This window comes from Nymphaea colorata, chromosome 5 (assembly GCF_008831285.2).
Source record: "Nymphaea colorata isolate Beijing-Zhang1983 chromosome 5, ASM883128v2, whole genome shotgun sequence".
Lineage (NCBI taxonomy): Eukaryota > Viridiplantae > Streptophyta > Magnoliopsida > Nymphaeales > Nymphaeaceae > Nymphaea > Nymphaea colorata.
This window is the reverse complement of record NC_045142.1, coordinates 1,652,930-1,678,458: the sequence shown is the minus strand read 5'-3', so window position 1 is coordinate 1,678,458 and position 25,529 is coordinate 1,652,930. Positions and strand designations below refer to the sequence as shown.

Below are 25,529 nucleotides of genomic sequence, written 5' to 3'. Positions count from 1 at the left end.
CTTTTTTTCTCTCTCTTCATTTTTTTTGCTGCAAAAAATCTATGAGAGTATATTGTGTACATTTAAATTTTATAATTAGTTATTAACGATATGTATTAATTTCAAAAGTCAACATAGATCCGTCTGTCTCTCTCTCTCTAGTACTATCAATTATATAGATCTTAATTAATAAACTTGGGTTATTGTTTGGCTGATATATTTTGCAAAATTTGGGCCCCTCTACGAAATATTTCAAAATGCTTCGTGTATTTGACTGCCAGTGCAACTATTTAATCAACACCACCACACCACCAACCCTCGTTTAAAAGCGATGCCATTGACTATACTATAGTATGCATTTAATTTAAGGTCGTATTAGCAGTGATTAATTTTTAATTTTTAGCTATTTGACAATATTAAGCAATATATATATATATATAATAAAATGGGTAGGCAAGGTACTTGCAGGGGCTCCAATCCCAATACAGCCTTCAAAAGCATATCTTTTAATGCAAATGAATCGATCCATGACATATATTTCACTTTAAAATTTCCTTGAATTAAAGCCAGTGGAAGAAGGACACAACATTGCTATCACAAGCCACATATATAACGTCTCATTATGAGCTTTTCACATATAGATAATAAGACACTACAACATCACCATACAAGTTAAGACGGTGCGTACAGTGCTTTATTTAAGTATAAGGAGTATCGGACCGAAGCCGCTTTATTCATAGCGACAAGACCGTCTTATAAAAAAGCTCAGCTGCAATACGCAGGGCCACTGCCACAGTAGCCATATTGGCTGCAGCAGAAGGTGGGGTTTATCGTGGTGCAGTTCACGCGGTCGTCACCCAGTGGACCGCAGCAGGGCCCGTTCTCGCATTGAGCCTCTGCAACAGGCATGACCATTGCCCCTACAAGCAACACCATGATCATGATCGGCACCGCCGCACTGCCGCCGCTTCTTCCCTTCCCTCCTTCCATATCTGATATCTATAATCTCACTGCTCCTGAGTAATGCTACCTTGGCTCACCTATTTATATTGGAGTTAAAAGGACAACAAGCCTTTGGTTTTCCACCCATGGAGTACGGATATGGTCCGTCATCTATATGCTATGCACTCACTCACATATAGGAGGTTGAACTTAAAATATTACAATTATTTTTTACTATTCCGACTTAGCCTCTCCGAAAATATTATTTTTTTACTTCTTAATAGAGGTTTTACTAATTTCATCAAACATCAAAGTCATTAATGTCTTTGCCTTTGAACGAGAGCGGAGCTTTCAGGGGCAGGCTAAACGGTCCAACGAACTTATTCGAGTAGGGCCAAACTAAATCAAAATCTAAAAAATGTATTAGGCAACTAAAATTTTCAAATTTTTTTAATGTAAAGTTAGCTGGGGTGGGGCCACGGCCTAGGCGCGCCGTTCTAACTGCTCCACAGGATCATATTCATTTTATTTTACAAAAGCACTCTCTCTTTCTTTCTCTTCTGTTTTCTTTGTGACTACTCGTCGCCCATCCTACTAGAGCAATCCGAGTATCGTCATATTCAATCTTTTCTACAATGCCCATAGACGAAGTGTTTCGTTCCAGATCAATTCTCTGCTCGATCCACCCCTTCGGTAAAAAATCATAATTCACAGGAGGAATTCCTCCAAGGTCCAGTACTCAAAGTGAAATGTCTAAGTGCTCTCCTGCTTTATCTCATTTGATAATGAATTCTCATGTTGTCGGCTTTTTATCTCTCTCTTCATTTCTTGCCAAAAAAAAATCTAATTTCAAAACTCAACATAGATCTCACTCTCGCTCTCTCTCTCTCTCTAGTACTATCAATTTATATAGATCTTGGCTGATATATTGCAAAACTTGGCCCCCTCTACGGAAATATTTCAAAATGCTTCGTGTATATGACGACCAGATCAACTATTCAATCAAAGGAATGCCTTTGAATGTGAGCCGCGGGCTTCAACTAACTATATATATATATATAATGATTTATTTCGAACAAGTATAAACCTTCAATTTATTAGCATTCAGATGTACAACAATATTTTAGTCATCAATGATGTCAAGACTGCCACGCTTCCGACTGATATGTAATAATGCTTTCACAATGTCAACACCACCACGCATTATTTAAAAGCCATAGCATTGACTACAGTAAGCAATATAATATAAAATGGTGTCGTGGTATGTTTAGTAATGAGGTCGTATTAGCAGTCATGATTTTCTTTTTTTTTTTTTACCCATTTGACAACATTAAGCAATATAAAACTTTTATATACTTAAGCCTTATATATCCATATACACATGTATATATAGATATAATATATATATATACATGTCAGGTAATTACTAGATCCTCATGTGTCATATTTGATATGAATTGTTTAAGTTGTTGATTTTTTAAAAAAAATCCAATTATAGAGATTAAATTAAAAAAATAGAAATCAAAGTGTATTTTTAAGAGATTGAAATGCCTCTCAATTGAAGTTTTTTTTTTCTTTTGAAGAGTATTATGAACATTTTAAAATCAATAACAAAAGAAATTCCTCCTACTAAAGTTTATATATATATATATAAATGAATGATGATTCTGACTATCTAAAGTAATTTAGCCACCTAATCAAATGTTCATATAATATGGTTGAAAGAAAAACATGAAGAAAAAAAGTAGAAACAGATACTATAGACAAAAGTAGTCATCACATTTTTTTTCTCTTAACCATCTATTGATTAACCATCTATTGAATGGTTATAATTAGGTTGTTGAGTGAATTTAGAAAGTTAAGAGTCACCATTCAATTTTTCTAATTAGATAGCTGATATATACGAGCTTTTGTTTACGTGAACCAAATTTTATGCAGATTTGAAATTCACAACGGGAGCTTTTTGGGCATATGAATTGTGAAATGCAATCAACACATATTAAAATCTTAAGCTTTTGTTCTTGTATTCTTAAAAAAATATCAATAGTACAAGACAACTTGCGGAAGTACACGTATGGGATGACATATATATATATATATATATATATATATATATATATATATATATATATATATATATATATGTTGATGACATGATCTTGTTGAAGCCACAATTATCACTGTCCACGGTCGAAGGAGCACCATGGGGGCAAGAATAAACCTAATTTTCTACCACTACGAAATTAATCCGTGAAGAACATTTTAATTAGGTTTTGTTACATTCTAGACGGCAGGAGATCACCAGGTCATATGTTTGCTTTCAAACATGCTGGGGCCTTTTCATCAAGGGCAGAGTCACAAACTTTTTGTTGCCGGGGTTGAAGTATAATTTCAAAATTTTAACAGGAGCCGAAATATATTTTTTCAAAATTTTTATATACGTTAATCTAATTTTTTGAAGTTTTTAAAATTTAAAAGGGGGCCAAAGCCTCCCCTGTGCATCTACGCTTGGGCTTTTGGGACGGGGCTAAACATACAACCTATGTTTGGGGTCAAAGAACTTAAAAAAAAAATTATTATGTGTGATGCCACTTCTAAGTACAATTATGTAGGACTCAAGCTTGATTTTTCAGATTGTTAAATTAGTGGCAGTTAAATAGAGTTTAGCTAGAAAACCCGAAAATTTAGGTTGACTGTAGGCACTAGCGGAACCACAAATTTTTTTTGGTGGGGGCATCCATTCAATAAGTTTAATTTTTTTTTAGCATTTATATGTATAACAATCAAATATATCAAAACATTAACATATATATTAAACTAATTTTGTGAAGCTGGTGTAGGCAACTGCCCACATCAGCCACCATGTAGCTACGCCACTGGCTGTAGAGCTGTTGAATGAGCCAAGTAGCCAGGGTCGCCATGCGTAACTGAGCCAAAAAGTTTGAGAGTTTTGGAACGTGTACCAGATCGCGTTCAGATTGTAATCAGCTTCAATTTGTAGGCAGAAATTGGCCGGAGAATGGCCTGATCTCACTGAACTAGCACAAGGAGCAGCGGCCAGGTTCATTTTCCGGTGTCAAGTGTCTGTCAGAGACGGAGGCAAGGGGTTAGCAGGGGCCATGGCCCCCCAAGATTATGAAAGATAAGTTTTACATGTCAGAATTTTAGTTTTGTTCTCTATTAGAATGTGAACAGTTACTGGGTTCTTCATGTCAAACATATGATAAAAGGTTGTTTGGCTAATGGAATGGTTACATATAGTTGGATTAACCTACTCCATTTTTAGAGCAGATTCAGAAATCAGTATTCCATGAATCTACCTTCAAACAATCTATACGAGTATGCGGTCATGAGAATTCGCCCTAGTCCAAGAACGTCTCGTGAACGTCAAACTTGTCCATTGTTGGTTCAAGTAAAAATGACAAAATATGTGTTTGAAATTGAATTTCCGACCAAACTGTTTTGAAAAGAAAAAAAAATGGATGTGAAAAAAAAATTAATTTCTGATTAGGAAATCAAATCGGATTTTATCAGATTGTGAAATTGGATTCCGGATTCATAAATAGTTTTTTTTTTTTTTCATTAATTTTGAGTCTGAAAAACGAATATGGTTAAGAGTACTTCCGATTCAAATCTAATCTTTTGTTTATTGTTTATGGCCAAGAAGATTGGGGTCCTTTGTTTAACAAGTGTGCATATGGATGCAGATTTCTTTCTATCATTTTTTATATTTGATGACGCAAATTTAGAGAAAACTGCTAATCTCTTGTTCTAGAAGAACATGATAAGAATAACAAAGAGGGCCCTTCAACAGGGGGACTTAAGAAATTAGGTAAGCTTTTCAATTTTATTTGAGCAGTACATAATTGGATCTGATCTTCTAGGCCTCGTAAGTCTAAGATTTGAATATTAATGCAATGTTATTAAAGTCGGTCGACCGGCAAAAAGAATTAGTTGAATGGAATCGACATTAGAATACTTTGTAGATCAGATCAAATTTATTTAGCTTATGAAAATGTGCCATGTGTCTCTATTGAATTACCAAACGTTAGTTGTTCAAATTTGGAAAGCTGGATTGATTCAAATGGTCTGATCCAGATTGATTCATAGTGACTTTTATGATGAGAGAGAAAGAGAGAGGACTTATTTTTTTAATTTTAATCGCAGTTAAAAAAATGTAGAAAATATGGCAAAAATAGATGCTAAAAATCAAGAGTAAATAATAATAATTGTACAACATTTAATTGGTTCTGTTGATAATGGCCTTTTGTCCAAAATGGTTGCTTTCATTCTTTAAATCACTCCACATTTGGCATAAGTATGGGTGGCAGAGCCAGGATTTTTTTTAGGGGCGGGCCAAACTGTCTGCAGGTCCGGCTAGGAGAAGCGACAGATAGGGCCAAACTAAAAAAAAATTATTTTTTCAATATAAATTTTTTTTCCTGCGCTCACCCGAGCCATGGCCCAAGCGACCACCCCTTTGTCCGCCCCTGGGTATGGGTACAGATACGAGTACGACAGGGTAACTTTAAAAACTATATATATATATATATATATATATATATATATATATATATATATATATATATATATATATGTTGCCTTATATTATACAGACCCAGTTAGACTAATTTTTGAGGTTGAGAGGCCTTTATCTTGTAATTTTACTTGGTTTGTAAGATGACTAACAAGAATTATAGAAACTGAAAGCATTAATCTTTGCAATAAAATGACCCTTGCCAATGAAAGTAACTTTTTTACTTGAGCATTTTTATTATGTCAACATAGGATTCTATTAGCTTGCTCATTTATTAACTTTTAAAAACGTTGAGCTGTGATTTATTATTTGTATGAAGGTTTGGGGTTCCGTTACCAAAGAAATTATAAAGTTTTTCAAAAAAACCCACGTGCAACCCTTTCGTTTACCCAGCATTGAAACTGAAAAATCAATGAAAATTATGTCTGCGGTCAAAAATAAAATATGCGGCAATATATTGCAAACGTGTGCATGTGCATAAGTTAGGAGGAAATTGCGTGGAAAGCATCTTTTCAGCGTGCTGACCCTCTTTTGTTCATCGCCACCTTTTCCTCTTCTTTCCCAATTACTTAGAAAATGACTTTTGTTTGTTTGGAGTCATTATTGAATCACATCATTCTTACCTCCACTGCCCTGAAATTAACTATAATATGAGGGATTTTAAGGATATTTCCGTTTGAAGGGCCATTTTTTGCTCAATCTCTAAGGGGGCCTCTACAAGGTTTTAAGCTAACAAATTTGATCTCAATATTCTGAAACATATCATAGATATAAAGCAGTCGAACCATGGATCCATTTTTCTTGAAAATTTTCTTCAAAACACAATTTAAAACATTTTACTGATTGGCATCGATGCCCCCAAGACGGGGCGAGGTGCAAACACCAACCAACCACAGACTCGAAGCGGTTAACCAGCACTCTTCGTGACCGCATGCATCTTTTTTTTTTACCAAAGTTATGGAAATGTTTAAAAGGTTGAGATTTGCATTTTCTAAGATAATAAAGTGCAACTTCAACTTGGCGTCGGCCCGGGCCACCGCTGGGCGAGGCCCAGGTCAACCTGGCCCGACCCCATTCGGCCCGTAAAAATTTAGAGATAAAATTATGAGAATTTAGAGAAGCTGACCGTCATTTGTTATTAATATGGAGGCTGATGCCCATCATCTTTGGAACTCTTTTTTTTTTTATAGTTCTCAATAAATTGGCATTCCTTCACCCTTTTCGCAAAGAACAAGAAACCCTTGATATGTTTTTTTTTTATTATCGATTTTTCACAAATTTCAAACCGATTGGAAATTATGAGAAAAAAAGTGGAACCTCAAGCCTTTTGCCTTTACGAAAAAGAAAAAAAAAGAAAAAGAAAACTTTTCCTTTTTTTTTTTTAATTCAGAGATTGACAATGGACGTTGTTGGTAAAGGCAGTGGAAAGCAGGGGAACGTGGGCATCTGCTTTTTGGGCGTCTCCTCATCAAGCTTTTTTATCTTTTCCTCAACTTTATTTAATTATTTTTTTTGGAAAAAAAAATTATAATGACTCATGTGGCCACGCCCTCGTTGAGATTCCCTCGGTCAGCTTTGGGAATAATTAATAAATAAAATAATAAAATAAAAATCAAAGCGGACGGACCGACCGCTCTCCTTTGAATCGGCGATTTTGTATGTCGCTCGCCGAGTTTAGTGGTTTCAGTTTTTTCTTTTAAGCTTTTTACCAAAATTACGATAATAGACCCATGAACCATTTTCAGGAGAGAAACAGAGATTGCGAAAAATTTCAACCGAGGAACAAAACTTTTGGCCTGAATGCAAAGACGTGCTTAATACTTTGATATAAATTCATTGAACTGCATGATATTTTCGTTTGGGAAAAATAGCAAGTGATTTTCCCCCCTGCCACTGAGAGTGTCTGCTGATATATAATAAAATAATAACAGAATAATTTTTCAACCATTTAATTAAGTTTAAATCGTAAGAACAATATACAAGACTGCAACCTGATTTCTAAAGCTACACTGTAACATAAGGTCTTCTACCACAATAGCTTCTATAAGGGCGTGTTTGAATCGCGAAATTGCGGATCCATGAGATATTTGGTCACGAAACATTTTGATTGGCTCTGACTTTAGCGACACCTTTTCTTGTGTTTGCCCGCAACTATGTATACCTTATGAAGTAGAGGTTAGGTTGTCAATAATTGTACCATCTTGTGTCACTAGAGAAGACACACAAAATTTGGACATGCAAGATGCACAAAATTTTTATAAATTTTAAGTCCAAAGCAATCAAACGCCTCCTGAACTGATTCCCGCTACACTGGTAATACTTTCACTCCACCTTACCGGAAGTGAAAGCTCCAAATGAGTCGATCAATGTTGTCAAAGTCGCGTGGGCGTCGGGCCTAGTCCCATAAGAATCTGGGTTGGGGTTGGCCCGACACTTGAAAACCTGACTCTGGTTCGACCTCACACTCAAAACCCAAGCCCGAGCCTAGCTCAGGCATTGCTTGATTAAATTATAAAATATATATTTTTAATATATAAATGTTAAAAATCATAACAAAATATTACACTTATATATAAAAAATATTAAAAATATATTAAACATTGTTACTGTGTTCACCGAGGATTATCAGGTGCGGTCCGACCGGATGCTCACCCTTCGGCCGATTCCATCCAAATAACAAGAAACTAAAAACTGTCGGATCCGGGTCGAGAGATACAGGACTGGAATTGGATGCCGTACCTTACAAAAGCCATTGCCAACAGGCAACAACAAGAGAACACAGGGTACAATATTTATACGCTGGATCCATTGATGCTGTCGGGTAAAGACACCATTTTTTAAAAGAGGGTCCGGATCCAAATTGTTCAGTTGCGCTTGGATCTTGTCCCATGATATGCGGCGGTGCCAATGCACAACTTGAGTGAATTATTATATTATATAACAAAAATTACTCTTTTTAATATATTCAAGAGGAATATTCGGCTTTTTCGAGCATCGTTTTCAGCGCCGGAATTCAGCCTATTTTACAAAATGGTGCTTCAATGATTGTCATCTCTCCAATAGAGGGAGGGGTACCTGAATGACAGACAGAATCCTTATAAGAAGGCCAGGGGTGCTATTTTGCAAAATGTCTATAGAAAAGTTCGTTTATGTTAAACGATAGAAAGATGGGGACCCTTCTGGAGAAAATCAGAAAAGATGAAGGGGGTAAAGAAAGATCGAAAAGCAGAACAGGGGCAGGATCGTCAGTACGAAAAGTCAAAGCTCACCTCCCGTCACGTCTCCTCGCCGAGGAGACCCAGCGAGATCGGCGTGCAGTTCGAAACTCCCAACCGGCTCGGCTAGCCGCCGTTAAGCCATTTTTCTTTTTCGGCCATGAGGGCCAACCAGATTAAGACACGTAGATTTTCCGTCATCTGTAACACACGGCTTGGTTCAGAAAGTGCGGGGGGAAAAGGGCGTCGTTCGACGCGCTAAAGTCGCGCACGCGTCTTCGCCGTTTGAAGCTTCCTCCACCCTCCCCACTCTCCTTGTAGAGAGAGAGATCGCGCCTTTTCTTCTCCTCCTCCTCCATCTCCTCCTTGCTTTTGTCTTCATAAACAGATCCCCTTTTCTCGTCCCTGTCCTAAGGCCCTTTTCTCTCTCTCTCTCTCTGGGGGAGAGCGCCGTTCGTGTTTCATCTCCGGTTCTGGTGAATTCGTGGAGATGGTGTGGTGATTGACTGAAATTTCAGGGTTTACAGGAGCACAGGGGTTTCGATTTTGGAGATTTCTGGTAATTTTAGCAATTTTGGGTTGCTTGCTTTCTGGTAAGGGTTTTGTTTGGGGGATTTTGTTCGATCGCTTGGGTTCTTGCTTCTGGGGCGGGTTTTCTTCTCCGAAAGTCCCATTTTTGGGGGTTTCTTGAGTCTGGTGGTTGTCGTTGGGAGAGATCTAGTGGTTTTTGAGACGAAAAGAGGGGCTTTAGATGTCTTCCCCGAACCCCTCGTACTGGTGCTACCGATGCAACCGATTTGTTAGGGTGGAGAACAGGGAGAACGTTATCTGCCCGGACTGTGATGGAGGGTTCGTTGAGGAAGTCGACAGTCCTGGCCGGAGGCGCCGATTGCCTCCCGCCGCGATGTACATGCTCGGCGGTCGCCCAGGCAGCGGTACCAGTAGTGCATCTGGGTCGCCTGGACGATCGTCCCCGGGGAATCCGGATCGGGGTTCGGGCTTTAGGAGGAGGAACAGAAGCGGCAGGGAGAGGTCGCCTTTTAATCCAGTGATCGTCCTCCGCGGCCCAGCTGAAGCCGCAGAGGGCGCCACGGTCCCCGCAGCAGAGAGGGGCAGTTTCGAGCTTTATTACGACGACGGCGCGGGATCCGGGCTGCGCCCTCTCCCTGCAAGCATGTCGGATTTTCTGATGGGTTCGGGGTTCGATCGCCTTCTGGACCAGCTTGCTCAGATTGAGGCGAACGGCGTCGGCCGGTGCGAGCACCCGCCTGCTTCCAAGAGCGCGGTGGAGTCGATGCCCACGATCAAGATCGTTGCTAGCCACATCACTACAGATTCTCACTGTGCTGTCTGCAAGGATCCGTTTGAGCTCGACTCAGAGGCTCGGGAGATGCCATGCAAGCATATCTACCACGCAGATTGCATCCTCCCATGGCTCTCCCTGCGCAATTCTTGTCCTGTTTGCCGTCACGAGCTGCCGACGGATGCTCAGACGCCCGTAAGGAGCGCCCTTGGGACCAGCGATGCCCCGGAGGAGGAGGACACGGTGGGATTGACGATTTGGAGGCTCCCAGGTGGTGGATTCGCTGTGGGTAGGTTTTCTGGCAGCCGGCGTGCTGGGGAGCATGAGCTTCCGATGGTATACACGGAAATGGATGGGGATTTTAATTCAGGTGCCGCCCCAAGGCGGATACCGTGGGTTACTGCACGAAGGAGCAGGACGAGGCCGAACACTGGGATTGGACGTGCCATCAGAAACTTCTTCTCCTTCTTCGGCAGGCTCCGATCTTCCCCTTCTTCTTCTTCGTCGCGATCACCAAGTTCGGAATCTGGTAGTTCAAGCCGGAGGGACCGCAATCGGTCGCAGAATTCGGTATTCTCGAGGCCCTCAAGGCAGCGAGGGGCATGGGCGTTCGAATATGGCAATGGCGCTTCAAGGTGGTAGGGTCAATAGAGAATGGAAAGACTTCCTTCATAGTCGATGGTGGTAACGATGGTGGCAATGGTGATGAACATGGTGGTTATGTGGTTGAAGGTAGTAAGTCTAGATATTTGATCTTCTTTTATTTGTTGAGAATTGTAAGAGCCATTACTAGTATATGCATAATCTTTTGTCCACGGACTGTAAATATACAAGCATGGTGCAGATGGAGTATGGGATAACCTAAATTATAACAGATGAGCAGTTATGCTAAACGCGAAATTCTTGAAGCGAAAGAGGAGAAGCAGCAAGGATGGTTCTTTCCTTTTCCTGGCAGAGAAGGAAAAGGTAATTTTGGCTGTGATTAAGCGTCTCTGTGTATGATTACAGGCCCTCTCTTGTACCATGTTCTTTTGCAAAAAATTACATGGCTAATCATTCATTAATTTTTACATGCTCTTTGAGCATGCTTTTCCAAATCTTCTCTTAAGTTCCTCTGTGTTTCGGTGCGGATGGTGGTTGTTCTCTTTTGGCCGGTAGACCCAACTTGGATCTTTCTTAGGCGATAAGCTTGAGAAAAATTGCGTTCTTTCCACGCCACACGGATCTCTCTCTCTTTTTCTCGTGTGGTTGGGAGAGAAAAACCAGAAAACCTAGAGCGGCATCTGCCTCGTGGTTTTTGGGTCCAAAGGGCCCCCATGCTAGCAGGTAGTAACGCGAGACACGGCACATGCGTTGTGTATGAAAAGGACTAGAGAAGAGGGAGCGGGCAGCATGCATGCCGCAGGCTGCGCCTTTTAGCATATGCATTGCGTTCATTGAATCTTAGCTATTGGGATCATGCCAAGGAGGGAGGCAAGGCCACGCAGCTGACCCATCCTGTATTAATTTCCGTTGTCCCTCATTAATTTCAGTTGGCGCCATGTATGAATCTATCTCCTACCCCTTTTTGGTTGCGGACCTTGCCCGAGGACCAAGTCCTCGAAAAGTAAGACGACAAACAGTTGAACACTGTTCTTACTGCGGATATTACCTGCTCAAGTTGCTAGGCTTCACTGTTCAGCTTGAACAACATTTAACTGCGGGATCTCATTTCTGCAGTTTTCCTTCATTAAGCCCATGAGAGGGACTTGAACTTGGGCCATAAAACTAGGGGACCAAGTGTTTCTTGGGTGCATTCCTTGAATAGATATTTACAATGAAGAAGCGACTCCAAGTCCTAGAGAGTAAATACCATGAACAGGCTTTGCCTGAGGTGTGCATGCTGTTGCTTTCTGATACATGCTGACAGTAGCTAACAAAATTTTAATATTTTATGACCTGCTTCTGATACATGCTGATGGTAGCCAGCAAAAGTTCTTTTGCTTGTGGCCTAAAAACCTACTTCTGATAAATGCTGATAATAGCAAACAAAATTTCGTATAGCTTGTGTCCTGAAACCTGCATCTGACAATAGGATATCAGCATTAAGCTGCATTCTATCTATCCATCATTATACTCGATGACCAACCGTAAACAGGTGGAGGTCACCCAGAAAAGAAAAACCATCGTAGGAAAATGTTGCATTGAGATGATGGCTTTGGCTTCTGCTCTCTCTCTCTCTCTCTCTCTGCCCATGGAGATCAGTCAAAGCCAACTGTTCCCTCTCTGAACTTGAACAGGAATAAGTCTTTTTTTAGCGTTTAGGCAACCCTAGCGCAGCATGTTTGTCTTTATTGCAGGGGAAAAGGAAGGAGGGGAGAGATGATGCAGGTCAGGAAAGTTCTTGCAAGCCTGCAGCAAGCCCCATGTCTTTGTCCTTCCCCCCTCCATTTCTGCTTGTCTGTTTCCGAGAAACCGGTGGCTGGACCTGCTTGGCCGTGAGCTTCATGGCTCACCAAACCACGCGTGGGGAAGGGACCAAGCGTTCCCGCCTGACTGTGTCCGGTGGGGCCTGGTGCCCGCCATGGGCCCAGACACGCCATGGCGCTGTAGCAGTCTTTGGCTCCCATCCAGGGGAGACAGGGACCTCGTTGCGTAGCCATCAGGTTTCCAGACAGAGATGTGATATAGAGAAGATCTGCGGCTGAAATTCTGGGACCGGTTGCAGTCCTTTCACTGCCCTTTTCTTGGGGAGCTTTACCATTTGGGTTGGGGAACGGGATTGGGCCCTCCCCATCCTAAAATGCATGGAGAAAAGTAAATTCTTGTTGGTGAAAAAAGTTGTTATTCTTTATTTTTATTTAGAAGCTGCCGAATAATGCATCTCTGGTTGAGGTCGGGCCCGGGTTGATTCTGACTAGATTGGCACCTAGAAAAATTAACTGCAGATCGATTTGAATTTGATTTCTTTCTTTTCTCTCAAAAAATTACTGTAGTATTATAATATTAGTTTCTCGTTATGCTGAAACTGATGAGATTCCACAAGTCATACAATCTACAGCAATATATCTTTTGTTTCTGTTTTAGAACCTTTTCTTCTGATCTTCTGTATCTTTTCAATATTCAGTTCTGTGGTAAAGCTATTCAAAGTTTAAATCAGATTCTTTTCGCTGGACTGAGGCTGATCTCGTGAATCTTTTTGGAAAACCAGAGGCAGAAGATTCTGACTACCTTGTCTGCCCCCACAGTCCTCCTATGCTGGAATGAGAGGTAGCGGCATGAGCAGCTTCATCTTACTACTGTCAGGTCTTGTTGGTTATGATATCTGATATGTCAGCTGTTGAATTGCATCCATAAAGAGTTCAACCATGGAATTGGACCGGGGGAACAACTCTTTATCTGTTCAGAAATGTGACTTGGGAGATTACATGATCTACTTACCCTGGTTGGGGGAGCTTGACTTCCTTGATTTTCTTCCGTGTCTCTGTCAAATTGGCCCATTTGGCCAAATTGACTTTGTCGTTGTTCTTTGCTGCTGAATTCTTAGCTTCTAGACTCGGGTGCAAACAGCTGTGCTTCGACATCAGTTAGGTTCAGATATGGCGCTTGACCTGAGACAATTGCTTGACAAATTGATTTTGAATTCATTTTCCTCATCTGTGTGTGTGTGTGTGTGTGTATGTGAGAGAGAGAGAGAGAGATTTGTGGTTGGTGAGTCCATGAAAGGTGCTTTCCTCTGTAGTTTCGCTTGTGTTTATACTAGAAAAGAAGTTTCTTTAAGCACGAAATCTAACTTCAAAACCAGAGGCTTAAGAGAGGGAGAGATCTGTCGCTGTCTTGTAGGTCAAACGGACACATTCACCACCTCCCGTAGTGCCTCTTCTTTTTAATAAAGCTGGATTATGACTTTTTTTTCTCTTACGGCAAACTGGTCTCATTTGTTTTCTTATTCAACAGAGGGCTTCTGCTCATCTTCCTTAACATGTAAGCTTCCGTTGGATGAATCATTTAAATTTTCTATTTCTTCATGGTTACCCACTAAAGAAAGGGCCTTCTGTTAGATGAATCTTTTAAATTTTCTATCTTCTCATGGTTACCAACTAACAGAGGAGCCTTCATCACAAGCGACCATGAGTTCGACACGTTAAATTAGTGCAACCAAGTCTCTCACTCTAAAGAGTGGTTTTCTTGTTATTGAAAAAAAAAAAGAAAGAAGAAAAAACTGATTGCATACTGCTGGTAAGTGAATAGACTTGTTTGTGTGTTGGATTTCGATATTAGACAGAACTTTTTTCAGATATGGTAAAAATCTAAGATCCAATTTAAAAATTGGATCTGATTTTGATTTAAAAAATGACATTCAGTCCGGTTCATATTCAAGTTCAATCACTTCAAATGAACATCCTGCATCCAATATTTGTGCATTTCAAAAGTCAGATTTTAAATTATAATAATGCGGTTAGCGTTCAGTTGTGTATCTACAAGTCAAATCTGGGATCGGTTGTGAATTTAAAAGTTGGGTCCTAGACAAATTTAGATTGAATTTAAAATTCAGATATGGTATAGACTTTTCTTCGTTTGCATTCAAAAGATACAACAGACGTGTGTGTTCATATATCGGATTTATAAAAAGTTCACATCACAGTCAGATCTTTAATATATAATAATGAGGTTAGTGTTCGGTTGTGTACTAACAAGTAGAATCTGAGATTGGTTGTGAATTTAAAAGTTTGGATCCCTAACAGATTTAGATTGAATTTGAAATTCAGATTCAAGTATGGTGTAGACTTTTCTTCGTTCGCATTCGAATCCAAATATATGAGCATCTGATGAACAAGATATCATAAACGGTATACTCAATCCGAATTCGATGCATCGACATTCCTAGCGATGTTCAATACGAAAGCTTGATAATGAATGTTTACATGTGCTTGACCAAAATTTCTGTTGGAAGCTTCTTAATTGGGGGACCTGAGTTTGATCCAATGTTTTCTAAAAGTATACAGCCTCATTTTGTTTGATGTTGATCAAAGTTTAGAGTGGATCTATATTCATAAAGGAAAAGAGTGGAGAGAGAAAGTGGTCCATATGACTGATTGGATCTAGAAGACTTACTGAATGCAATCAAAAGATCTCAAAGCCTTCTGTTTGATAAACAGAAGGAGGGCTCTGTTTGACCACCATTAATGGGATTCAAACCTCAGTTGAGCTAAGGCTTGACTTGGTGAAGGGTGGATGCATTAAAAGCTCAGATAACAAAACCCTCAAGCCAAATTGGACCCATCTGTCAAACCTACTACCTTGCTATTTCCCACTCATTTTATAAGGGTGTAGTTGAATATCTGTTTGAAGATATTTCTTCTTTCTTTCTTTCTTAAACGAGGGTTGGAGCTGAAACCAATGGGCTAGGGCCCCGGCGCCCTTGGTTTTTTCAAAGAAATAGAAATGAATATCTGAAGATTGCCCACATTGCCTTCCTTTTAAAAATTTTAAGAAAGCTGAAGAAATGTCATCTCGGGTTGGCCTCTGATTCAGGCCAACTCCGGCTGCATATTTAAAGAGTTTCGAAGGACATAGCGTAGTTGATCGAGCTGGTTGATGCGTACACACCATTTCATCGGCTTGAGTCCTTGGATACGGAACCACAAATAGTGGTACTGCCACTACTCATCCCCAAAAACAAGCCTTGAACCTTAATAGCATAGAGCTAAGCGGAAAGCTTCTGTTTCTCAGGTCTCACCCGCTGCATTTGGAGCTGATCATGATAAAAAAGGTCAAAGTGCCTTTGTAAAAGGTTCTTATGTAAAGTACAAAAAATGATGAGGATGACAATGCTGTAGCAGCCGCCGGCGCCGGCGGCCGACGTTGCTGGTTGGGTCAATAACTGGTCAAAGGCGGTATGCATTAAATCCTTGCGCTAAGTCAAAAGTACGCAGACGCCTTGAAGATGAAAGAGCTAAACCCGGGGATTTCATTTGATGCTGGAGTAGTGCGAATTCATTGAATCACAAAACAAAGAAGAGAATAATTAAAAAATTGATTGAGATCATCAGGGCTGCACACTAGCTGTTTCAAGCTCGAGATTGGCCAGGTCAAGCTCGACTGGATAAAAAAAAACTCGAGCTCGGCTTGAACTCAAGTCGAGCTTCTTGTGGCAAGCTTGAGCTTGGCCAGGTCAAGCTCGACTGGATAAAAAAAACTCGAGCTCGGCTTCACTATACAAAATTGAGTTCGAAATCAACTCGTTTAATCTTTTTAACTCTTTTAGGTGCTGCATCGTTTAACGTTAACTTGGGTAAGCATTAACTCGATTAACTGGTGTAAACGTTAATAAACATACTTTAAACAAAAATGGTTTTAAATGGCAAAAAATAAACATACTTTAAATAGAAATGGTTTTAAGTGGCAAAACCACATAATAAGATGCAAAAAGGAAACCCATAAACAAGAACAGCATAATTCAAATTTCAAGTACGAGAAACCAACAAGAAATTAGTCAGAAGACAAGACGCTAAAGTTATAGGTAAACCAACATAATCAAGATGCATTAATATAGGCATTCCTAGGTCTATATTGAAACATATAGTTAATATTTAGGCATTGCTCAACCCATGCTTTGGTTACTCTTGGTGAGGGCTCCAGGAACAACTGAAGCTCATACCGACAGGTCGGGTCCAATTTTCCATTTCTTTTATCCAATATTTTAAAACATAGGCATGTCTATCTTTCCAAATTAGCCATCATTTGCTGTCAAAAGTTTTCATATATAAACAAGTGTTCAGATGAAGCTTTGCCCAAAACAATCTGAAGCTCTATTCTTAAGTAAAAAACGGTGAGTTGAGTTCAAGCTTGGCTACCCCAGCTTGACTTGTGCTCCAACAGCCCTATGTAAATTGTGATTTAGATTTACATTAATAACATTCAAGAGCTAGGTAACCCGCCACTTATTTCAGCTCCCATCTAGCAGTCAAAGAAAGTAAGTTTGTCATGTTTGGAAATTGTGAATTTCTAAAACTGTTAATTGTGAAGCATTTGAGATCGTGAAGTCTAAAACGTTCTTTGAACATATAAAGTCCAATTATCCAAGTCAATCTATGAATCTAACTAGATTTGGTTGAAAAGGTATTTGGAGATGCAATCTAGATGACTCAATAGGTCGAGAAGGAAATCATGGGAAGAAAAAATATCGAGAGACAAAATCTAGTTGGCTCAACAGATTGCAAATGAAATCATTACTCAGTCGGTCATGTTGCCTAGAAAACATGAGTTAATTGAGGAAGCTGCTGGGTGCTTTCAACAAGAAAGAGGGAAGTCAATCTGATGACCTTGGAGTGCCTCATAAATCCAGCAAAAAAATCTCAAATACTAATGTTAAAAAATTTGTTGATGACCATCATGGAAATCTTGTAACCAGCTCTCCTAAAATGGAGAGGATTGAGTTGAAACTCCACTATATTACGAACAAGCTTGTCACATGGTATGGCATGGTGGAAGTACCTTTCTGTAATTATTTTTTTCTAAACTCTATGTTAGTCTAAGCTCTAGATTGTGTAGAGGAATCACTATATAAATGGGTTGTTCAAGAAAATGGGAACTTTATTACCAGAGTGTCTTATGGTCATGTGTACTGTCCTGTCATTTCGATATTTTGATAGCGGTAACTCTGATGGATGGCCATTTATTACAATGGTGGTGTCTCCTAGAAAGTTAACCTGCTAGTCTTCAAAGAAGAGAAGCTCCACTCTTTTGTTTGACTGGTGTTTTGGACTCTTAATATGCATTCTCTCATAAAATACTTAGAATTTTTTTATTTGATACAGTACTTTACCACATGTAGAAGACTTGAAGTGTATTGGATAAGTAAAAATTTAGACTGATAACTGTGTGTCTTTTCACTTGTGAAATTTGGGAAACATACCTACCAAAATGTTCCTTCCCCCCAACATTGTTTTCATTTGGACTCCTGATTTGCCATGTTGCAACATGGAATCTTCAAAGGAGAATTGCAAAAACAAGCTAACAGATCAGACAAAAACTTAATAGCTTTTCTTTATTTAGTCAAAGCACAGACAGATAAATTAAATTTTGGGTGTATGAATTTCTTTTTTCTATTTTGGTAGCCTTATTGTTGTGTGAATTTCTTATAAAATTTTATAGTTTGTCGCTTCAGTGTCAAATAAAAGAATTGGGAAAAGGAAAAACAAAAAGAAAAACTGAATATACTGCTCAACATATTCAATAAGATGCCAATGAATTTATATCGGGTATGCTTTTATTGAAAAATTGCAACAAGTTTTATCCTCACTGAACTTCTTATTCGCTTTTAGAATCTCACAATGTATGGCTGTATTCCCAAGTTCTTCAAAATATTCCTTCAATATTTAACAGCTCCTTATATATCCTCTATTTTTCCTGCTCCTTCTTGCAGCTAAGGCATTCATTTCTGAGGAAGGTGATGTCCCAAAGGATCAACATGACAAAACAGAACTTAATTGTTCAAGACAGTTCTTCTTCAATAGCAACCTCAGGCAGCACAACATCCACAGTGTCAGTAGAGATCTGCAGGTCCCATTTTCTTAGTGCATCTGATCTGAAATCTGGTGCAGTGACCACAAAAACTGCTTGCAGTCTCTGCAATGGGTTATGCTGCAAACCCTAGGAAGAACCAACTGCTGATCAAGAAGTTGGACATTGGAGAGAGAGTGAACATGTGGCTCGATTCCATGAGAGCTTTGTCACCAACAAGCACCAAACCTGTTCCTCCTCTTGTAGTTGATGACAAACAGGCAGGTTCCCTTTTATCTGATTCTCTCTCTTATAGAATGAATCGTCCAATTTGATTCCAAATCAAATTGGTAGCCAACAGGTCCAGTCTCTGATTTACCATACGATGTCATGCACTATTTATTTCTTTTCTATTATTCTTTTTCTTTTTTAATTCTACTTTGCATCTTTTTTTATGTGCACAAGTTATTTTTTGGAGAATTCGTCAACCAATGCACCGATTTAGCAACTCAATGTTTGGGTGAGTTGGAGAGACTCTTACTCTTTGTTCTTCTAGAGTCGCTACCAGCGAAAAACTATTGCCATTTCTGCATGTCAATGGAATTTAGATAGACAGGGTGCAAGTAAACGTTGGGTTGCATAATTAATATGAGAAAGGGAGCCATCTGCCTGCTTAGGCATAGTGTAACATGTCAGGTCTGGCGGCATGTTAGTCCTATGTGATCGGTTCGATCGCCGTTGGCATTATTATATCCCTGAGGGAAAGTTAGAAGAGGGGAAGCTACTATACTTGTTGATATATAGCGGAGGCTCCACCTTAAGCCTTGGATTTCTCCATGGAGAAGGGAGAGTGAGAGGAGGGAATTTCGGCGAGTACCTGGTGTGAAAGGCACAAGAGAAGCAATGTACTAGTTGACATATAGGGTAGACTCCACCTCAAACATTGACACAGCCTTCATGGAGAAGGGAGAAAGTAGTGTGTGCTAATTGCATGGTTAATTAGCTATCCTAAGCACGTAAATATGTGAATCGTATGGATTGTTCATGAGCTCTCCCCGCCCAATCAATTTCATTAATAGCTCATACGGTGTTACCCTGAAGAGTCACTTTCCAGAGTCAAGGTACTTACTATTATTTTTCTTTTTTGCATTACACACTACTGAACTTGATTACAAGTTAAATTCATCGAAGCGTTCTTAATAGCATGGCTGAAGATCCACCCTTTATATAAGGTACGGATGTTTGCTTGTAAGCTGCATGTGCTCCGTCGCACCTGCAGATAGACCGAGTATATGGTTTCTTTTCTTCTGGAACAAACATGCCACTACTTTCTGCAGGTGCGACGGAGCACATGCAGCTTACAAGCAAACATCCGTACCTTATATAAAGGGTGGATCTTCAGCCATGCTATTAAGAACGCTTCGATGAATTTAACTTGTAATCAAGTTCAGTAGTGTGTAATGCAAAAAAGAAAAATAATAGTAAGTACCTTGACTCTGGAAAGTGACTCTTCAGGGTAACACCGTATGAGCTATTAATGAAATTGATTGGGCGGGGAGAGCTCATGAACAATCCATACGATTCACATATTTACGTGCTTAGGATAGCTAATTAACCATGCAATTAGCACACACTACTTTCTCCCTTCTCCATGAAGGCTGTGTCAATGTTTGAGGTGGAGTCTACCCTATATGTCAACTAGTACATTGCTTCTCTTGTGCCTTTCACACCAGGTACTCGCCGAAATTCCCTCCTCTCACTCTCCCTTCTCCATGGAGAAATCCAAGGCTTAAGGTGGAGCCTCCGCTATATATCAACTAGTATAGTAGCTTCCCCTCTTCTAACTTTCCCTCAGGGATATAATAATGCCAACGGCGATCGAACCGATCACATAGGACTAACATGCCGCCAGACCTGACATGTTACACTATGCCTAAGCAGGCAGATGGCTCCCTTTCTCATATTAATTATGCAACCCAACGTTTACTTGCACCCTGTCTATCTAAATTCCATTGACATGCAGAAATGGCAATAGTTTTTCGCTGGTAGCGACTCTAGAAGAACAAAGAGTAAGAGTCTCTCCAACTCACCCAAACATTGAGTTGCTAAATCGGTGCATTGGTTGACGAATTCTCCAAAAAATAACTTGTGCACATAAAAAAAGATGCAAAGTAGAATTAAAAAAGAAAAAGAATAATAGAAAAGAAATAAATAGTGCATGACATCGTATGGTAAATCAGAGACTGGACCTGTTGGCTACCAATTTGATTTGGAATCAAATTGGACGATTCATTCTATAAGAGAGAGAATCAGATAAAAGGGAACCTGCCTGTTTGTCATCAACTACAAGAGGAGGAACAGGTTTGGTGCTTGTTGGTGACAAAGCTCTCATGGAATCGAGCCACATGTTCACTCTCTCTCCAATGTCCAACTTCTTGATCAGCAGTTGGTTCTTCCTAGGGTTTGCAGCATAACCCATTGCAGAGACTGCAAGCAGTTTTTGTGGTCACTGCACCAGATTTCAGATCAGATGCACTAAGAAAATGGGACCTGCAGATCTCTACTGACACTGTGGATGTTGTGCTGCCTGAGGTTGCTATTGAAGAAGAACTGTCTTGAACAATTAAGTTCTGTTTTGTCATGTTGATCCTTTGGGACATCACCTTCCTCAGAAATGAATGCCTTAGCTGCAAGAAGGAGCAGGAAAAATAGAGGATATATAAGGAGCTGTTAAATATTGAAGGAATATTTTGAAGAACTTGGGAATACAGCCATACATTGTGAGATTCTAAAAGCGAATAAGAAGTTCAGTGAGGATAAAACTTGTTGCAATTTTTCAATAAAAGCATACCCGATATAAATTCATTGGCATCTTATTGAATATGTTGAGCAGTATATTCAGTTTTTCTTTTTGTTTTTCCTTTTCCCAATTCTTTTATTTGACACTGAAGCGACAAACTATAAAATTTTATAAGAAATTCACACAACAATAAGGCTACCAAAATAGAAAAAAGAAATTCATACACCCAAAATTTAATTTATCTGTCTGTGCTTTGACTAAATAAAGAAAAGCTATTAAGTTTTTGTCTGATCTGTTAGCTTGTTTTTGCAATTCTCCTTTGAAGATTCCATGTTGCAACATGGCAAATCAGGAGTCCAAATGAAAACAATGTTGGGGGGAAGGAACATTTTGGTAGGTATGTTTCCCAAATTTCACAAGTGAAAAGACACACAGTTATCAGTCTAAATTTTTACTTATCCAATACACTTCAAGTCTTCTACATGTGGTAAAGTACTGTATCAAATAAAAAAATTCTAAGTATTTTATGAGAGAATGCATATTAAGAGTCCAAAACACCAGTCAAACAAAAGAGTGGAGCTTCTCTTCTTTGAAGACTAGCAGGTTAACTTTCTAGGAGACACCACCATTGTAATAAATGGCCATCCATCAGAGTTACCGCTATCAAAATATCGAAATGACAGGACAGTACACATGACCATAAGACACTCTGGTAATAAAGTTCCCATTTTCTTGAACAACCCATTTATATAGTGATTCCTCTACACAATCTAGAGCTTAGACTAACATAGAGTTTAGAAAAAAATAATTACAGAAAGGTACTTCCACCATGCCATACCATGTGACAAGCTTCTTCTTAATATAGTGGAGTTTCAACTCAATCCTCTCCATTTTAGGAGAGCTGGTTACAAGATTTCCATGATGGTCATCAACAATTTTTTTAACATTAGTATTTGAGATTTTTTTGCTGGATTTATGAGGCACTCCAAGGTCATCAGATTGACTTCCCTCTTTCTTGTTGAAAGCACCCAGCAGCTTCCTCAATTAACTCATGTTTTCTAGGCAACATGACCGACTGAGTAATGATTTCATTTGCAATCTGTTGAGCCAACTAGATTTTGTCTCTCGATATTTTTTCTTCCCATGATTTCCTTCTCGACCTATTGAGTCATCTAGATTGCATCTCCAAATACCTTTTCAACCAAATCTAGTTAGATTCATAGATTGACTTGGATAATTGGACTTTATATGTTCAAAGAACGTTTTAGACTTCACGATCTCAAATGCTTCACAATTAACAGTTTTAGAAATTCACAATTTCCAAACATGACAAACTTACTTTCTTTGACTGCTAGATGGGAGCTGAAATAAGTGGCGGGTTACCTAGCTCTTGAATGTTATTAATGTAAATCTAAATCACAATTTACTATTCATAACTGAGCACATTAGCTGTGTTTGAGGGAGCTAGGGCTGTTGGAGCACAAGTCAAGCTGGGGTAGCCAAGCTTGAACTCAACTCACCGTTTTTGACTTAAGAATAGAGCTTCAGATTGTTTTGGGCAAAGCTTCATCTGAACACTTGTTTATATATGAAAACTTTTGACAGCACATGATAGGCTAATTTGGAAAGATATACATGCCTATGTTTTAAAATATTGGATAAAAGAAATGTGAAATGGGACCCGACCTGTCGGTATGAGCTTCGGTTGTTCCTGGTGCCCTCACCAGGAGTAACCAAAGCATGGGTTGAGCAATGCCTAAATATTAACTATATGTTTCAATATAGACCTAGGAATGCTTATATTAATGCATCTTGATTATGTTGGTTTACCTATAACTTTAGCGTCTTGTCTTCTGACTAATTTCTTGTTGGTTTCTCATACTTGAAATTTGAATTATGCTGTTCTTGTTTATGGGTTTCCTTTTTGCATCTTATTATGTGGTTTTGCCACTTAAAACCATTTCTATTTAAAGTATGTTTATTTTTTGCCATTTAAAACCATTTTTGTTTAAAGTATGTTTATTTTTTGCCATTTAAAACCATTTTTGTTTAAAGTATGTTTATTTTTTACACGTATGTGTAAGTGTAAGTAGTGCAACTTGTAGTTGGGCCGACCCGGGACCCGGTTTTCTCGAAGCGAACCCGGTTTATCCAAATGTAAATTGTTCGCCACTTAAAACCATTTTTGTTTAAAGTATGTTTATTTTTTACCACTTAAAACCATTTTTGTCTAAGGTGGGGGGTATTGACCCAGTTGGGGTAGATAATATTAAAAATTAACATTGAGCGTTGAGGTATAAAAATAATACGTATAAAAATTTAAAAATCCCTTAAGGCATGAAAACTAAAATGGCAGCAAACACGTTTCAATTGGGTAGATAACATTGACATTAGATAATAAAAGGTACGCCTATAAAAAATAGTACCTATAAAAATTAAACTAATGGCTGAACTTTTACCACCGACTCCCCTCAAAAGTATATCAAGGCATTTCAGATGCAATAGAATTGAATTTTCACAAGAAAAAGTGAGAAGTCACACAAACAAACCTGTCTTTAAACCCTTATTAGTTATTACCACATTTACAAACAATTTGAATTCTACCAAGTCCAGTAAATCCGCTCCAGGATTGATTTCCAACAGAGCCATCTAGATCTCAAAAAAAAAAAGGAAGATCTCAAAAATGAATTTAAAAAAGTTTGTGTGTGTATATATATATATCGGGTAAAAAACAAAAGTAAATTCCAAAAATCTTTCCTTGAAGGCCACTTGTCGTGTGACGCGTGGCAGTCAGGCTCGGCAGATCCTCAACCTCAACCTGCCCAATCGACACGCACCCTTATTTCACGGGCCCCACAGTTCCTGAACCACCTTCAACACCTGGCAGTTATTCGTTTATCCCAATTACCATCCCACCCGCAACCCTCTCGCGATCTGTAGAGGTCGTTTGATAGATGTACCGTAGAGCGATCTTTACAGGACATACATGCAACGAGAAAGAGATAAGCCAAGACTGTCATGGAGTTTTTATGAGGCCCCAGACGGCGCTCTATACTGCGGCGCATAGTTTTATGTCAAGAATCTCCCGTAATTGAATTCATGAATAGGCTTGGCTCTTCACCATTAAGAGAGATTCTCAGGCTCACTTTGCGCGCGCGTATAGATGGTAATTACATAAATATATTACGTATAAACGGACGTATATGTTTGTCAAGGTGACACGTAGTGGGATCCTACGGTCCAAATTCTGTTAACTCATGCTCTGTTTTAAGTCTCTGGCCACAACACAAATCTTGAGGCCCATTGTTGTCATTTTATCGAGAAAACAAACAGCTGGCGTCGGGTGAAGCAATCTCACGGCCGAGATCAAGTGGGCCCACCCCTAACACAATTATCTTGCGACGTGGCGCGTCCCTTATCCGCAGAGCACACAGGCATCGCTGGCGTGGGCTTATCCAATATCCACTGGGGGCTTGCATAAAAACACCCCACAAGGGGAGTAACTCATCTCCGTGATCTCGACTCGAGCGCCCGCCCCAGTGGGAGACGAAAAATGGCCGCTGCAACTCAACCGACGACCCTTGTTCCGGCCAAGTCGCCGGAACTCTCGAGACATGTCACCGGACCAGCTTTTGTCTGTGCCGTCCCGCGCCGCGATGCCCACATTGGACTCCACGTGCCACAACGAGCGGCCGTGCGGGAAGGGAAGAGAACGTCGACGGTGGTCTGCGCCTTCGGAGACGTGTCGGCGGATAGCACCAACTATTTGATTGCCGGAGCCGTGGCAGTGGCGCTAATTGGAACGGCCTTTCCCATTTTCTTTGCCCGCAAGGATTTGTAAGCTCTCTCTCTCTCATATATATATATATATATATACATAACCTCCAATTGGGATCATCTAAGTTGAAATCTGCTTGTTTGTTGCTGGTCGCTAATGCTCTTGCCTGATGCAAAAACCAGGTGCCCAGAGTGTGATGGAGCAGGCTTTGTAAGAAAATCTGGCGCAACCCTCCGGGCGAATGCAGCAAGGAAGGATCAGTCGCAGATCGTTTGCCCCCGTTGCAATGGCCTCGGCAAGCTTGGGCAGATAGACAAGTAGTTGGGAGGCTCTTCTTGTCGTATTCCACCTTCTTCTTCTTCTTCTTCTTCTTCTTCTTCTGTGTGTGTGATCACCAAACATGCTGTAAGCTTACTCTTGCCGTTTATCCTTCATCAATCTGAGAAAGGTCCTTCTTAATGTTTGAGGCTCATGAACAATGAGGATGAAGA

At 39.6% G+C, this 25,529-nt stretch overlaps 2 protein-coding genes across 2 annotated transcripts; both read left to right on the top strand.

Annotated features, from left to right (window-relative positions):
• Positions 1-8,965: 8,965 nt before the first annotated feature.
• Positions 8,966-11,040, top strand: LOC116254528 (probable E3 ubiquitin-protein ligase RHC2A). Its single transcript, XM_031629971.2, has one exon. It carries the CDS (start codon positions 9,425-9,427, stop codon positions 10,616-10,618), a length of 1,194 nt encoding a protein of 397 aa, XP_031485831.1. The 5' UTR covers positions 8,966-9,424; the 3' UTR covers positions 10,619-11,040.
• A 13,705-nt stretch (positions 11,041-24,745) lies between these two features.
• Positions 24,746-25,497, top strand: LOC116254333 (uncharacterized). The gene is made up of 2 exons (XM_031629689.2): positions 24,746-25,097; positions 25,221-25,497. Exons 1-2 carry the CDS (start codon positions 24,814-24,816, stop codon positions 25,357-25,359), a joined length of 423 nt encoding a protein of 140 aa, XP_031485549.1. The 5' UTR covers positions 24,746-24,813; the 3' UTR covers positions 25,360-25,497.
• The last annotated feature ends 32 nt before the right edge of the window (positions 25,498-25,529 follow it).

What these genes read in the sequence shown, in the direction of transcription:
- LOC116254333 (XM_031629689.2), top strand. Translation starts at nt 24,814, where the DNA reads ATGGCCGCTGCAACTCAACCGACGACCCTTGTTCCGGCCAAGTCGCCG. An exon ending in TTCTTTGCCCGCAAGGATTT is followed by an intron (nt 25,098 to 25,220) that starts GTAAGCTCTCTC and finishes TGCAAAAACCAG; the next exon opens with GTGCCCAGAGTGTGATGGAG.
- LOC116254528 (XM_031629971.2), top strand. Translation starts at nt 9,425, where the DNA reads ATGTCTTCCCCGAACCCCTCGTACTGGTGCTACCGATGCAACCGATTT.